Below are 15,970 nucleotides of genomic sequence, written 5' to 3'. Positions count from 1 at the left end.
GTACAATGCTGAAGAGGCATATTCTGTCCATGAAAGTTTATCTTTTGGATGGTCGCTTTTAATGAAGATACCATGTATCCCAGTAATACATTTAAGGGAATGGCATCACACCTATCTGAAGGAGTTTTGCATGCACAGCATTTTGTAGCAGTTCTGCTTTTTGATGCATAAACTAAATTTCTATAATGAATACAACCCTTTTTCACTCAAAAATATCAACATGGTTGCATGAAACTCACTGTCTTTTTCACACACTTTACAAAAAACTTTTAAAAAGGACTCCAGATAATTTTGTGGAAGGACAGACCCCTGAGGGGCCTGAAACAAGCCCTTATAGGGACAGTCCATCCATTTCCCATATTTCCCACAACTGTACGGTGCCTATCTGTACGTCCCCCCACAGGCAGGAAGGAGGGAAGTTTTTAACACCTCCATCATCTGATATCTCGCGGGCGGGTACGTTTCTGAGATGAGAGGCCATTTTCTGCACTGCGGATGAGCGGAGACGCCCCTCACACCTCTGGAGCACGGCGCTGCTTCCTGCAGCCGTCCCCAGAGAGCAGGCCTCATGTAAACCCAGGTCACAGGGAAAGCGACCCTGGACATTAATAACACTCAGCAGAGGAGCCGGGCCAGGAAGTCACACAGGGACCACAGGAGGTTGCTGGGGCTCAAGGAACACATTCTAAAAGCCTGTTTTTCTGGCAACATGGATTCTTAATTTGTTTTCTGACTCCAGCCTTCGGCCCCACTGGTTTCCTGTTTTCTTTCCTGGACAAGGCCTCCCCTGCTCTGTGGAGAGAGTATTTTGAAAGAGACACTTAATAGACACCCCCCCCCCCCCAAAAAAAAAAAGTTACACTAAACAGTTTCCCATTTCTTTTCACAGCTCCCCCTTTCTCAAGGCCAGAAACTGTTACCTCCTGTCAGGGCTAGGAAACAATATATCAGGGTTTTCTGTTTCTCTGTTTCTTTCTTCACATATTTTGTACTGAGAATCACTGGTTTCGCTGAGCATATTCCAAGAAGTCTGATTCCTTGGGAACGTGTGGGTGTAAAAATTACTCCCATTTCAGACCAATCATTGAATCACATCCACCTAATCTAACGAACGCACGCAAAGAAGGAGATTGTGGTGATAAAATAAGATGCTGCGGTCTCTGGCCAGGAACCTGCATTAATATCACTATCACGTCACAGGTTCGAGACAGCGACGGCACGGCTGGAGACGTGCAGGCTGGGCCGTACTCACCCCCCCTCGCTCTCCCCGTCGTACAGACTGGCTCCGCTGGCTGTGAAGTAAATGGAGCTGGAGCTGAGGGAGTCTGTGCGCTCCCGAGGCAGAAAATGCCTTCGCCGGCGCGCTGCCCTCTGGCTCTCTTCCATGCCGGTCCTGCACATAAACAGTACACAAGAGCCATGGGTAACCACACACAGGCACTCAGCAACAACATGGCACTCATGTGACAGCATAAATCATTACACAGTGAGCACTCATTCTTTCTGATGCTTTTTTCCTATTTTACACGTCTGATAAAGGATTTTAATGGAAGCATTTCAATCAATGGCCATTATCTTGAACATATAGGTCATTCAATACCACAGTCACAACCTGGTATCACAAAAATTATTGTGTAAGTAATTAGGAAATGGGGAAAAAAGAAGCATAAATCACTTATGGTCTGCACACTGTATAGTCACAAGCCTACTGCCCAGGTCCCAGCACCAGTTCATAAAAAACAAACATTTCTATATTTAGAATTGTCCAAATCACACTCTGAGAAATAATTTGATGGGAAACAGGAACCAGAACTCACTTGACATCTTGGACGATCTGCACCACAATTCCCTGCAGGCCACCCCTCAGTTCAGCCACCTCTTCCCGTAGGGTGGCTACACACTGGAGCACCTCATCCAGTCTGTTCCTCAGCTCCACTTGCTGTTCCGGTAAAAGGCCTCGGTCCACTTCCACCACCATTACGCCGCTGGACGCCACCGTCTGGTTTGGAGTGCTATCACAGTCTGCAACACATTTGGGAGCATGAATGATGGTATATGCTGTGGCACTGCAGGTGGCAACAGTTCTTATAATGTGGCCAAATTCCATTAACAGTGGAACAGCTACATTTCAACTTTAACAGCTGATTGTACCAGTAGGTGGCAGTCTTTACAACCCCTCTTTGCACCTGTGTCCTTCAGCTTCAGGTGAAAACCGAAACAGATTTTTCATCAAATCTTTAATTATAATAATAAGTAAATGTATTATTAGACACATAGTCGCTGTTCCTAAATTTGAATATGACAACTGTAGACTGCTAAAGACATGATATACACTGATCATTAACATTACCTCGGGATCTATGACAAATGCACGGGTCCTTTTGGTTCATTATCATTTAATCAGAAAAAACAGTCAATTCAGATAATGTATATATTTTAATTGATGATTTTAATGTATTTGTGTATTGTATGATTACCTTGCACATCATGCACTTGTGTTCCAACTATATCTGTACTTGGTCCATCCATGCTATTTAACACGTGTTCAGACGACTGGTTTTGAAACAAGGTTTGGGCTCTTCTCCTTTTCGTCTTCTTATATATGAAAAATATTACCAAGGCCGCACCTGCTGTGGTACCCAGGCCCATTCCAATCCAGGCATTTCTCCCCAACGTAAACTTGCTCATGGCGAGCGAGGCAAACTATTAATAGGGTTATCAAGTGTCCACCCCTTGAGAACACAAGGTCAATTTATCTTGTAAAAAATCCTGAATTTATATTGGCTGTTCCGCTCACTACACGCCACGCGGTAGTTAAATAGATGACCACATTAGCTGTCTATTTGCTGTTCATAATAGTTAACAATCCACGAAGTATTGTAACTAAATAACCAGCTAATGTTGCTCGATCTCTTTATTCTAAACGTTATTTATTACTAGACCTTTTCCCTGTTACGTCCACGCGCATCTCATGATCACCCATCAGTTTTTGTCCTCTGAAAGCATGAGTAAACGTTAGTTTTCGGAGGATGTTCTCAAGCTTCAGATCCTTGTGTCTACTGATGAAATCGCGACCGCATATTGAATTCGAAATATAGCTGGCGCAGTTAAATAGAAACTGACAGAAAATTCACTTGCATGTTACAACCTTCGTATTCATTCATCTCATGTAGTAGCCTAATGTTGCTTTCGTTTTCACCTGTAAAAGACTCCGCTGTTTTCGCTACCGTTGTGTAACAATATAATTCTTCCGGGTGGAAACAATATTTTATGATTTAGTCGGATTGCGTTCAAAAATGTACAGGGCTGTCCTTTAAAAAAATCAACCTGCTTTGGACGAGTTACCAAGTAACAAATTGATTCATTGAAGAATAACTTGAAAACCATGTATGTATCAATTCTTGTTGAATCGAGATGCTTTATAAAATCCAAATTAGACCAAATTCATGTCGTTCCTTCTTATTTGAAATAAACAAGCAATCATGTGTCAAGCAAACAATCGTGTCAGATTTGAATTATGGCGTTATTTTTGCTATGGTGAAACAGAAGAAGGAATTTTGCTTTGGCAATGACAACTTGTTGCAAAGGATCTTGAGGTTTCCCTCCTTGTGTTGTTTGTGAAAGCTTCTGTATACCAACTACTGTTATTTTTCGAGTTGGTCAGCAAGCATGGAGTTGGCAGTGGTGTGCATTTGAACTAAAACAGGGACGCTTAAACTCTGTGGATAATGAACTATCTAAATGTATGCATTTATATTTTTGGAAGATCTTCCTGGGTTTTTTTTTTTTTTTTTTGGAATTTAAATTAAGATAAATCTTTGAAAACAAAGATTGTGTCTTGCCTTTAGACATTTGCTCTTCTACAAAGAAGATAAGAGCAACTGATGGATAATGCCAAAATTCAAAAATGGGTAATAAAGACTGGTATTCCGGTCCAATGCACGCTGGGATGGGCTCCACCACCCCTGCGACCCTGACCAGGATAAATGGGTAAAGTTAATGAATGGATGGATGGATGGTTAATGAACATTGGTTTTAATTTATGTTTAATACAGGGCTTGTTATCTTTGGTCTGTATGATCTACTGCGCAGATGAATTTTTATTCTACTTGAGCTCTGAATCCATTAGATCCGAGCTCAAGTATCATTAAATTCAAACACTGGCTCTTAGCTCTTTGTCACAGATGTGACAAAATGTTATTCTAACAGAAGCATATACAGTAAGCAAATAATATTCCAAGGATTGTTCTTTATAAATTATAAGATATAAATATGTTAAATGATGGCAAATTACACTATCTTACATTGCACATACAGTAAACAGCAGTCATTATATATCGAGAGCTAAAATGGAACAGACACCAGCACTCACAATAGGTGCCAAGAACCAATTGGGGTTAGGAAGCCTTGCTTTAAACCGTTCAAAGGGGAAAATATTCAATTTTTGGGTAGAAAATCAAACAGAAGTCATAATTTAGTATTTTAAAAGCTTAATGAGTTTTGTGAGTTGTCCTATTACAAATATACAAAATACAAGTCCTGCTGCTTTCTATACAGAAATAATTCAACTTGCTGATTTACTTCCTCACCCACCAGTTGAGTATTGAGTGTAATGTAACATCATGTAGATATACCAAATGATTTGTTACTTGATGAGTCCCCTTTTTAACAAACCAACTCTTCATCTTAGACTTGCTTTATTCGTAAAAACCAAAAACTTTTCAAAAGCACCATATAAAAATTCATTTTGGCAGTGATCCAACTTTAGTCTGTTGTACAAAATGAGTATCTATTTTGTTGAAGCATTGCTGCTGTTTTATTATTGTGGTTGATGTTTCACACAAGATGGTGGACCTTATATTAAAGATATTATCACTTCTCTAAAACGGATATTATGAATCTAATCAGCTGTCATTCTGTTGTGCCTTGCTTTTATACATATCTTACACAATCACTTCACAAATGCTGTTCACAAACATCAATGCAAACTATAAGAAATACTGAAGAGACTCAGAATAAGCTGCCATTCATTGAAAGTTCATAGCATTAAATATATTGTACTGTATATAGCATTCAGAGTGTACAGGTGACTCTTAGATTGAGAACAAAATCCCTACATCGATAGATATGTAAACTTTTGAAAAACAAAAGATTTATGGTTGTAGTCTAAAGAAATAATGAATAATATTATCTCTATAAACAATAACTATTGTTTCCCAAAATCACATTAAAACAAATATGTTTAATGGAGAATCAAAGTAGACAGATCTTTGTTCAAATCTTAAATAAATATCAAGGAATTCCCGAAAGCAGACTGGCCACATTCTGCAGACAGTCTCCTTAAATTACTTTTTCAATAATCAAGACACGAAAGAATGTATGAATCGGCACTTTTTTTGCATTCCCTATTGTAATTGAGAGGTTCAGTACAGCTGAAAAGCACTTCATTACAGCACGGTGAAGAAATGCTTAACATGTGCGTGCCCTGCTTGAGAAATCCACCATTGTTCCTCATCCATGTTTTGGGGAAAAACCACAGTGGATATAATGTACGTTTTCCTGGCCACAGAATTAAAAAGGAAATCTGAGACCCAGTCCATGAGAGAGGGCAAATCACAAGCACAGCGAATGCTGAGGGATGGCTGGCCCTGATTGCAACATTCCCAGAAATCCTTCAGATGAATTTTTCATGTGTTTTCTGGTATGAAATGCAAACAAACTTAATAAGTCTGTGTTGCTATTTTTATGGTAACCCAGTCGATGGTTTAATACATTATTATAAAGTGTTGACATGCTTTTTCCAGAATATTGTGGTATTTAAATAGCAGTAATATAATTGTAAGCCGATATGGTGAGTTGTCGGGCTTATTTCTGGACACCAAAATACTGAATGTTGAAGTAATTTAGCACCAAATGGGAAACCAAAACTAAGAAAGGGTGAGGAATTAATAGACACGCACGATTCGCAGGTAATAGCTTCCACACCACAGTTCCACACGCTGTACGAGCCGTGCCTGTGTTGACAATCAGGCACACCGAAGGCTGTGATTGGTCTGATGCGAGGGGTGTTTCCGCATTCCTGGCTAAACTGTCAGCGAAAGCACACGTTGAGGAGACAGCTAGCTAGCTAGCAACCTCCGAAAGGAACCAAAGACCAACCCCAAGAGAATACGAGAACGCCAAAACAAGGATGCCTTATATTCTCATCAGCACTCAGATCCGACTGGTTCGTATATTGACTCGTTCGGTGCTGTGTCAGATTGGCGCCATCATTAGATTTCCAATGCAAGGCGAATAAGCCCATGAAAGGTTGGAGGATAATGTTTTTTGTTTTATTATTTTCTTCATGCATAGCCAGTGTTGGAATCTGTCCCCAGAACAATAACTTAGTTTTACGATAACATATAACCAGACCTCGTTTGATGTGCTGTAGCGCTGATGTAACAATTCACTTTTACCGAGATAGCTCGCTGATGTTCCTGAACGTTTAAGCGAAATGATCTTTTCAAATGTTGATTAGCTCAGATTTGTCTGTACTGGTAAATAAAAAATAAAGCATGCTAAAATGAATTAAATTACATACGTATTGGCCTATACTACGGATGAAAAGGCAACTTTGTGCGAAAGCTGTAAGAAGTGGAACAATGAGCTGGCTAGCTTTGCTAACGTACTGAGGGAAATAAGATTGTAGCTCTAGCCAGTAAATCACGCCACCCGGGATAGATTATCCAGCTTCGTGAGTTTGTATATTAAGCCTGTTGCTCCATAAAGTTGCCATGTTCAAAATTGTCTAATCAAATGAATGTAACGTTCTTAATCATTTAGCTTGCTCAAGTTCCACTCACGAATTAAGCGTGGTCTCAAACGTTTTTATATGCCAAGTTAGTTTTTGTGAAACTAAGTACCTGCTTCTTATATGATGTTTGGCAAAAAAAAAAAAAACATCCAGAAAAAAACACCCAGAACACACAAATACAGCTTCACTACTCGTTTTGGAGACTACAGTAGGTAAGGCCGTGAAGGAAAGACTGTTCACGGTTTTATTTTTCGATGTTTTATACCATACTGCATTTCAGGAGACTGGTCCTACCATGGTCGGAGATGAGTATTCTGATCCAGAAATAATGAACTATCTGGGAGCCAGAAAGACAACAGTATTGGGCAACAACTTGTAAGTGTAAAAATTAACGAATGCACATACAAAGATGCCATATACTGTAGTGCAAAGCAAAAAAGGTGGTGGAAGGACAAGGAGAAAAAAGAAACCCTTAAAACAACTGGGAATGGTTATACAGTGTGAGAATTCAGATTTGGACAACATACAGGCTTTCATTTTTGAGGTATGAACTTTGCAAGTGTTAGCAATTTAAGTTCAAAAACAATATAGCAATTGTGAAGGAGGAATTCAAGTGATACTCTGTTATCTGAAATGTCTGATAAAGCTTCTGTGAGTATATGAAGCCTTTGGTTTCTTCAAAGAGGAAGGTTTCTCAAAGCACTCTCTGTGGTTTGTTGCATTCATAATCGGGATTTGGGAAAGGGGTTGTTTTAACCTCTATCTTTAAAAAGCAACACTACAGATTTGCCTTGGAACATTACCACTGTTGTAATCTCCAGATGCTCTTCTGGTTGTTTCTGTTTATCTGTATGCTGTCAACCTCTTATCAGGGAAGAGGAGAGCACTGTAGTGTGGGATCACAGCAGTTTTCTTTAGTGCTCGGTTTGGCTTCATCCTTCCTGAGATGAATGTTTGTGTTACCTTTTATCTGGAGGAACAATTTAGAAAGCAGAAACAATCTTCAACCAAAAGGAAGGGAAATAAATTAAAGTTAATCTCAAAATGAACTACTACTGCAAGACTCAGTCCATTACAGTTAGGATTATATCTGTTCTAAAAGTTGCTCCGCACATCTGACAGAACAGAGATGGGAAACATTTTGAAGCACATTAAATGCACATTAATGTTAATCTGTGAGTGACCGTCACTAAATGTAACAAGTTGATATCTATTTATACGTTAGTCACTTTATAAAACAAAAAAATCTTCACAATAATTTAAAAAGAAATCTCTGATGAAATTTCTTGTGTAAATGTCTGTGTCTTGCAGTTCAGAGTACCATGTGGATGACCCACCTCGTATGGTTCTGGACAAGCTGGAGAAGATTGGGTTCCGTGTGGTAACCATGACAGGGGTGGGGCAGACGCTGGTGTGGTGCCTACACAAGGAGACCCCGTGATCTGATCTAGGTCCGACATTAACTCTGAGAATGTCGCTCAGCATGGAGCATAAAGACTGAGGGAAGCCAGCCGAGCATTAGCTCTGGGGCTCCAACTTCTGAACATATATTGCTGTATTATATTAATGTATTCATCCTGCCATTTCTCACTTCTTGGATGATCTTAGAACTGAATGGAGGAACCCACGATATGGTACATGAGCACTGTGTTTTTTACAGACTTACAGTTACATGTGAATAGAGACAAAGGTCAAAAGCCGCATTCAGTATTACCACACAATCCAAATTTTCCTGCTTCTCGGTTTTTAGGTGCAAAGTCTCTTCATTGAATAAATTCCAGATAGAATCAGAATCACATTGTCGTGACTCCACAGAAGTAATATGTTCAAATGCAGCGATACTCAACTCCAGGTCCCATGGGCCACAGTGTCTGCAGGTCCAACCATGCACTACACCACCTGATTTCACAAATTATTTTACCTCCTTTGTTCAGGAAGTAAGCTCATTAGTGAAATCAGGTGGTGTAGTGCATAGCTGGAGCAAATGCCTGCAGCAGCGAAGGGAAGATGTAGAATCAAGTATTAGAGTTTATTTTCTCAGTATGCAGCATTAGCCTGCTTCCTTGAATCTACCGTGGTGCCCTCACTCTATAGTCATGCAATTTGTTTATTAATAGAAAGGCGCAGTGTTTCTTAGTTCCTTTCTGTGCACGGAAGTTAAGATTAATTATGTTATAATGGCAGTAAATGTCCTATTGTCACTGTGAGGGACAGAAAATGATAAGAAAGTTGAAAACATTACAACTGTGACTGAATTTCATTCTGTTGAATGAATTAGAAATAAACTGAATGGAGAATATTTCCCTCTCAGAACTGTAATATTCTATATTTTACATTACAATGTACCAATTACAATTACATTGGAGTAACTGTTAGTTATATTAATCCAGTAGGCTCACATTTCTTTCCAAAGCATATAATGTATAAGTATATAATTTATAGATAATAGCAACAACAATTATAGATAAACGATACTGGGTTACACAGATTAGCTACAAGGTTCAAGGGGACAGTAGTAGGTCTTGGGTGTACAACGTCTGACACTTGCAACAAAACAATGGGTTCTACATGTGGTTTTGGTAATAATCGTGGTTTTGGTAATAATCGTGGAGTTTAATGTGCTAGTTAGGACCTGTACACATTCCTGATTTCCTCTGTTAACTAGTAGTTTCCTCTCAGTACCACTAAGTCACTATAAGTCTTTTATTAAATAATCATCCAATTGCAGAGCATCTCTGTCATCTAATTACCACAAGTGTGTCATCTAAACATGTGGATTGACTTGAAGAACATATATGTACTCTTAAGCTTACACTTCTACTCAGCAGTATGGTCAGACAATGCACCAAATTAAATATGAGGAGGAATATTACATACAGCTTTCTGAAATTCATGAGCTGTTTTTAGTAACTTCAGTAACTTCATATCTGCCTTACACTGCCAGGAAGCATAAATGCAATAACTGCATTTTAATGCCCTGTACTCTGTAAATTAAATTATAAATGACCACTGGAGACATTCACTTTGGATTAATATCAAATTAATGTTTACCAGTCCAATTTGTTCCAGTAGTGAAAAAATGTTGAGAATTGTCCTATTTATTTAGCAAGTATAGACAATAGCATGTATTAACTCAACAGTTTTCATTGAGCTTCTAAAGAAAAAAAGTTTTATTTTTAATTGGTAGGTAAAATTAAGGACAGTGTTGACTGGTTGGTTGAATCCCAGCCAATGGCTACTGTGCCATTCTTCTTACTTTTACTTTTACTGCGTCATTATGTTGACTTGAACTGGTAAGCTTGTTCCAATTAATCCTTGATGGTATAATTGGTCACACCTGTGCTGTTTATCTAATGATTAGTAGCAGTTAGTTGGGTGCCTACAGTGACACTGTTATGGATGTAACACCAGTCTCATGTCTCCCAAAATAAGTAACATGGTCAGGAATTTATATGGGCCCTTAGCGATACTATATGGTAAGGAGGGTGAAAATGAAAGGAACAGCGGGTATGGCTTTGGAAAAAGCCAGGCCAGTAAGGGGCAGTAGCGGCCAAACTCTGGGTGGTTTCATTAGCGGCTAATTTGTAGCTGCTGGGCTGCCGGCCGCCGTCTGTGGAGAGCCCAGATCAGTTGGGCCCCCGGCCTGGCGGCGCGCTACGCCCAGCGCCGTGACTTGGCTGTGATTTACCTCAGGATAGGAAAAGCAGGGAATTTCTGGTGAGAGGAACTCTGAGATTCCAGGCCCTGCTGGAAGTCACCCACTTCCTCACAGATCTGGAGGGTGGATTACCACAGAGATGCCGACGGGGGCCCCTTTGTAGTTTGAATCATGATTTAGGACAGCCTACCCCAACCCCCCCACCCCCTCCCAATTCAATTTGCACGCACTACAAGCCACTGGCGCAGTGCACTATCAGGACGCGTTTCTGGAAGGGGAGGTGTAATTCTATTTCCTCTGTTGTAATTTGGATGGGCTTTGTGTATTTAGCTTTTTCAGTGATATGAAAGCTGTACAATCGGCACCTAAACAGAACCATCTGATGAGTGTATTTTGCAGGGAGAGAGGAACTTGGAACCATGCGAGCAGATGGGCTCACACTGCAGATGTGAGTTGTGTAATATGGCCACGGCAGCCACACAATTTCTGGGGAGATGCATCGCTGGGGTTTGGGATAGCAGTGAGTGGCTTTTTACTGCAGGCAATGTGAACTTAATCTGTGCAGGATAACACCATAATCAAGTAATGGGCAGCAAAATAAGATGATTTTGTGGTTCAGGGTGCCAAAAACAAAAAAAGTGACAACCACCACTGGTGGTGTATCTGCTTACATTGAAATGTTCCCTCAACAGAACAGGCTAGAACTTGATAGTGCTCTGAACTGAGATCATAAGGCAATTGACCAATGAGAATGTGCCACTATCCATCACTATCTGAAAGTAGTGCTTTGGATATGACAGGATTATATGAAATCTGGAGAAAGACCAGTTTTAGTACACATGGCCTGATCAGTATTTGACATGGAAAAGGAGAATGGTGTATGAGAATAGGCATGCTAACTTGAGAAGATGGGAAAGCAAGGCACAAGAGCAACTGAAAAATAACAATGATACTAGTATAGCTGCTATTCACAATAAACATGAGATTACTGCAATATGTAACCTACTGGTCAATCACAAAACAAAAACTTTAGAAGTATTCAAAAGCTCAATTCTAGTTACCCTTTTTTTAACCACAACAAATAGGATGCTAGTCTGAAAGCTTTTCATGAGTCTATTGGTCAACCTTTTCTACTTTTCTACTGCTACCTTCATTTTAGAATTGTACCTGCATGCATGTGTGAAATGTGCCTGTTTTACCTCAACAGGGAACACAAAAGCAGTATTTCGGGGAAAAGGTAACATCAGTTAAGAATCATTTTGTTATAGAATAGAATAGAATGAAGTGGTGTTTGATATTTGTTCAAGGCTTTGTCTTCTTGTTCCATGAGGGGATGATCTTGGAACAGAGCCGCAAACACACAAATCACTAAGCAATCACTCTAACCACCCCAATTATTACTGAGATACTTCAAAGAGTAACTTGTCATCACTTGAATCCGCACCGTCCACATAAAACCCAGTGTTTACCATTCCTGGGGACGACTGCCCATCCCGAAGCATGCAGAATGCAGTCTCTGGTGAAGCTTCAGACACCGACGTGATTTTTTTTTTTTTACCCACAAACATCGCTTTGGAGAGAGACAGTCTGTGGTTTTTGGGTTGTCCAAAAGACAAAGCACATTGCACGGATATGTTAAATGAAATTTAACTATTTAATCAAGAACGATATTGCACAAGGGAAAACAATTCATTTGCTCTTGGCTGCAATTTAGGGCACTAAAACAAGTTTTTTTTTTCTGTTTAGAAATAAGCAGAACTGTGCTGACAGATGGTAATGAAATGATAGCTGCCATGGGACCGAGTAAAAAAAGACCTTTTGCAGTACACAAAGCGTTGAAGTTACATTGACCTTGAGATCCTGAATCTGAATCTTAACTTTGCTTTCACCCTTGTTTTGAAGTAAAAACTGAATTCACAGTGCAGTGACCATTCATAACACATAGTGGAGTCCATCATCACCAGAACCACTAATTACCCACCTGGTAGGTACTTTCAATCCATCAGACAACAGCACAGGTGTTTTCAGCAGTGAACCTGATTGTTTATGGTTAAGGCTGAACACACGCATGATGGGGCCGGCTTTATGGAACTAAAGCTCAGCAGTGATAGTGTCCGTGTTGTAGGTGGGTGCTAGGACCGGGCAGCCTCCTCTTGCTCATCCTCCCGCTGCATCTCCTCGATCAGCCGCTGTCTCTCGGCCGCTTGCCTCATCCTCATCAGCACCACGCTCTCATAGTCCCGCTCAGTGCTCAAAGATCCCTGCAGGGGGCAGCAGAGAGAGGCATCCGTTAGACAGGGGCAGCGTCCAAAACAATCACCTAACTACTGTGTCTACTCGGCATACTGCCAACTGTTCAGTACTTTCTTTAATATGCGATGGGCAGTATATGAAAAATATCCTCCATACTATTTCCCAATGGTACAGCAGTGTGGTAAGACTCCCTGCCCTTGTATAAAAAAGGCCCTGCCTGTTTCTCTCGGATCTATGGGACCTAAAGATGGCTCCACCTTTTCCTGTGTACCATCCAGGGATATAAAGTAGACCACATTTAGAGAAAATTTCACCTACTTAACAACCATCTTATATACTCAATAGCAGACAAGTAAGTGGTTCAGCTGAGCATCTAAGCCCCGATGTGTGTAACAGATTTGGACCCACCGATTTACACACGGGTAACGGGATCTCTCAATGTTCACTAAGCATATGACCACTTTTATTTTTAGTGAAGACCGTGGTATCTTAATATTGTAATTTTCAGAACCACATCCACAAAAGTCACTGAAAAGCAAAGAAGACTTCGTGGCATGAGAAACCTACCCGGGCGAGACTGGTAACTACGGACCTGAGCATCTGTTCGCATGGGTTTGATTGTGAAACAGATGTGCCTTTCCCGGTACCGTCTCCATTACTTGGCTCTGAAAGCGATGCATTAACTAATCAGCGAAATCTCCGGTAGCCTCAGAGGACCTTGGAGTAGTGTGGGCATACCAAATGAGCCACCGCGCGGACCCGCTGTACTGAAAAGTGTCCTTATCAGCCTGGCTTTCCTGAGCTGTGGGCCTGGGAGAGCGGGAAATCTGCAGTGTTCAGACCAGGGCCAGGGCCCAGGCTGCTTTAATGCACATTGCTGATGTCAGCCCCCAACAGCAGCTATCTGTCTTGGCGTCCCTGTGGGAGAGGGAGAGGGGCCTGGCTTCTCCCACTGCTGTTTTCTGGACCACAGCGTGATACGGGACTGACCCAGGGCCTCAGAGTCAGGGGTGCATTTTACACGGCCTGCTGTAGCTGATCTCACTTCCTAAATCACGAGAGACCTGACAGAACCGCATTGTGCAAGGCACGGACTTTGACTGCATGTCGCTATTAATTATTTACTGAAGTAAGAAAGTACAGCACATTTTGCATAAATTCTGTCATGTAGAATAGATTCCAGTGCAATAACAATATTTTCTGTCCAATGCACTGTAGGCAAAAGAAAACAGTAGGACACATACAATGCACATACATGACATAGAATAAACACACGTAAAGATGATTTTTAATGTCATAGGAGTACATACGCAGTACATGCAGCAAACGTGTTCTTTTTTTATGGCAGGACAGAAAAGGAACGGATGTGGATGACATCGACAGCACGTGCGAAAGACATGGCGTGAAACGCTGACAGAATCAGCCTGTTGCCTGAGCTCATTGAAGCGAGAGCACGGCCTTCTGGGTGACTGCCTGACGAGCGCGGCATGAGGGATTCCCTCGCTCAGAGGAGCGGAGAGGAGCCGTCGCCAGCCAGCCTCCGTCCAGCGTCCAATCAGGCTGTACGGAGCGGAGGCGCCCCAGACCTGTGTGCCGTTGTTATGCGGTTTCTATGACAGCGAAGCGCAGCCTGAAAATTAGAGGCAAGACCACTGCCCTTAATCCAGACATGGGGGGGGTGGGGGGATAACAGTCCGTCTGGAAAATAAACTATTGTTTTAGGAGATTAGACAGGGGAAGTTCCCTGTGCCAAAGAAGTGTCTTCCTAACAGCACGGTAAGCAAAGAGGAGCGCCTGTTGCTCTGCGCGTTTGTGTGTGCGCATGCTTGTGTGCGTGCGTGTGTGTGTGTGAGGTGAAGCATCTGGAAGAGATAATGGGGACTCCAGCATCCGTCCGTAAGTGGGGGGGGAGGAGGTGGTGCAGAAAGCGTAGTCCCCCGTCCAGTTTCTGGAAGAAGGGCTGTGATTATCATTCCAGCTACGTGAGCTCAAGTCCCTATCCGATGTATAACCATGAAATATCACGCAAGCGAAATTAAGCAAACAAACAACTGCTATACCTTCTATTAAACAAAACAATGCACTGCCCGGGAGAAGGAAACGGTTTTTCTTCACTTTTGCAAATGTACGTCTGCTGCATTCTGACCTCTACTGGTGACTCCCAGTCATGCATACGTTGACAAACAAAGCAAAGCAAAAAATCAACATTATTGACCATTTTCATGGGATGACCAAAATGAATTTTTTGGCACTTACGGCAGTGTCTAAAACTGGCATGCAGGCAACATAAGCAGTGGGCCTTAGTATTCAATGTCTTTCTGAAGGGAAATGAATGCATGCAAAGCTGTATTCAGCCTGTGCTTCACAGGACTAAAAACGCTAGTGGGGATAAACAAGCAGAAGCAGTCATGGCTCTCAAGACCACGGAAGTGACACAGTGAGGGTCCGCTACGCTGCGGGTGAGTAACGTGTCAGGCATCAGCCACTTGCCCGAGGGCTTCCATCATGCCCCGGCTCAGCCAGAGCCCCCATGACATCATCCCATGCCCTGCCGTGAGTCACCGCCACACAGAAACCTTCTCACAGGTGTTTGTGTGTGTTCTCCGGGCGCATACCGTCTCCCTGTGACACTCATCAGCAGACGTGTGTCTTTTTATGGATGTGTGTTATTATCTTTTTCTTTAGGGGTTGGTGGGGGGGGGGGGGGGGGGGAGCGCAAGCAGAGCCTGCATGTAACGGCAGGTTTAAAAACATCCCGATGAAACGGTTCGGTCATCCTTCCCTCTTTACTGTAGCTCCTCTGACATCATGTTGAAAGAGGCCGACGGCCTTCCCTCCGCGCGTCCTTGCTGCCCGTAAATCTCCCCCGCGCCTGACGGTAACGGCGGCGATGCGTGTCTGCGGAAAAGCTGCCCGTCATACCCGCGCTCGGGCGATGACTCCACGCAGTCTCGTCTCGCTTCCGTCTGGCCTGCTGAGACTGGGAGCCCTCAGCCAACAGCCGACGCTAGCTTAGCGCCGTGAATGCGGACTTGTGTACCGAAAAGGTAAACAAGCGCCCTTAAAACAAAGCCTGGGAAAGGATGGAAAGAACTGGATCTTGTTAGGCAATGTTAAGCCCGCTCTCCATTGAAGTGTTTTTAAGTTCTCATTTTCAAGTTGACCCAAAAGAACACGGTAGGGAGCGAGGGAGACAGAGAGAGAGCGAGACAGTGACTGAGAGAGGGACAGAGACAGAGAGAGAGCAAAGGTGACAAAGAGAG

At 42.1% G+C, this 15,970-nt stretch overlaps 3 protein-coding genes across 3 annotated transcripts in view; 1 reads left to right on the top strand and 2 right to left on the bottom strand.

Moving 5' to 3' along the window:
- LOC118207568 (regulator of microtubule dynamics protein 3-like) overlaps nt 1-3,253 on the bottom strand; it is a 38,889-nt gene extending 35,636 nt beyond the window's left edge. Inside the window, exons 1-3 of the mRNA XM_035381298.1 lie at nt 2,478-3,253; nt 1,818-2,022; nt 1,253-1,393 (exon numbers count right to left, since the gene is read on the bottom strand). Of these exons, the coding sequence (XP_035237189.1) occupies nt 1,253-1,393; nt 1,818-2,022; nt 2,478-2,688 (557 nt within the window). The 5' untranslated portion in view covers nt 2,689-3,253. The remainder of the gene's footprint in view (nt 1-1,252; nt 1,394-1,817; nt 2,023-2,477) is intronic.
- A 2,816-nt stretch (nt 3,254-6,069) lies between these two features.
- gchfr (GTP cyclohydrolase I feedback regulator) lies at nt 6,070-8,583 on the top strand. The gene is made up of 3 exons (XM_035435355.1): nt 6,070-6,226; nt 7,077-7,171; nt 8,108-8,583. Exons 1-3 carry the CDS (start codon nt 6,191-6,193, stop codon nt 8,235-8,237), a joined length of 261 nt encoding a protein of 86 aa, XP_035291246.1. The 5' UTR covers nt 6,070-6,190; the 3' UTR covers nt 8,238-8,583.
- Nucleotides 8,584-12,089: 3,506 nt separating this feature from the next.
- The window catches only part of dnajc17 (DnaJ (Hsp40) homolog, subfamily C, member 17), a 44,701-nt gene continuing 40,820 nt past the window's right edge, over nt 12,090-15,970 (bottom strand). Inside the window, exon 11 of the mRNA XM_035435321.1 lies at nt 12,090-12,715. Coding sequence (XP_035291212.1) covers nt 12,587-12,715 — 129 coding nt within the window. The 3' untranslated portion in view covers nt 12,090-12,586. The remainder of the gene's footprint in view (nt 12,716-15,970) is intronic.

The sequence above is a fragment of the Anguilla anguilla genome, chromosome 1, assembly GCF_013347855.1.
Source record: "Anguilla anguilla isolate fAngAng1 chromosome 1, fAngAng1.pri, whole genome shotgun sequence".
In the NCBI taxonomy this organism is placed as follows: domain Eukaryota; kingdom Metazoa; phylum Chordata; class Actinopteri; order Anguilliformes; family Anguillidae; genus Anguilla; species Anguilla anguilla.
The sequence above is the reverse complement of the archived record's forward strand: the minus strand, read 5'-3'. Positions and strand labels throughout refer to the sequence as shown.

Coding starts and splice junctions, on each gene's coding strand:
- gchfr (XM_035435355.1), top strand. CDS start 6,191: ATGCCTTATATTCTCATCAGCACTCAGATCCGACTG. Junction 6,227..7,076: donor TCAGCACTCAGATCCGACTG/GTTCGTATATTG, acceptor ACTGCATTTCAG/GAGACTGGTCCTACCATGGT. Junction 7,172..8,107: donor ACAGTATTGGGCAACAACTT/GTAAGTGTAAAA, acceptor TGTGTCTTGCAG/TTCAGAGTACCATGTGGATG.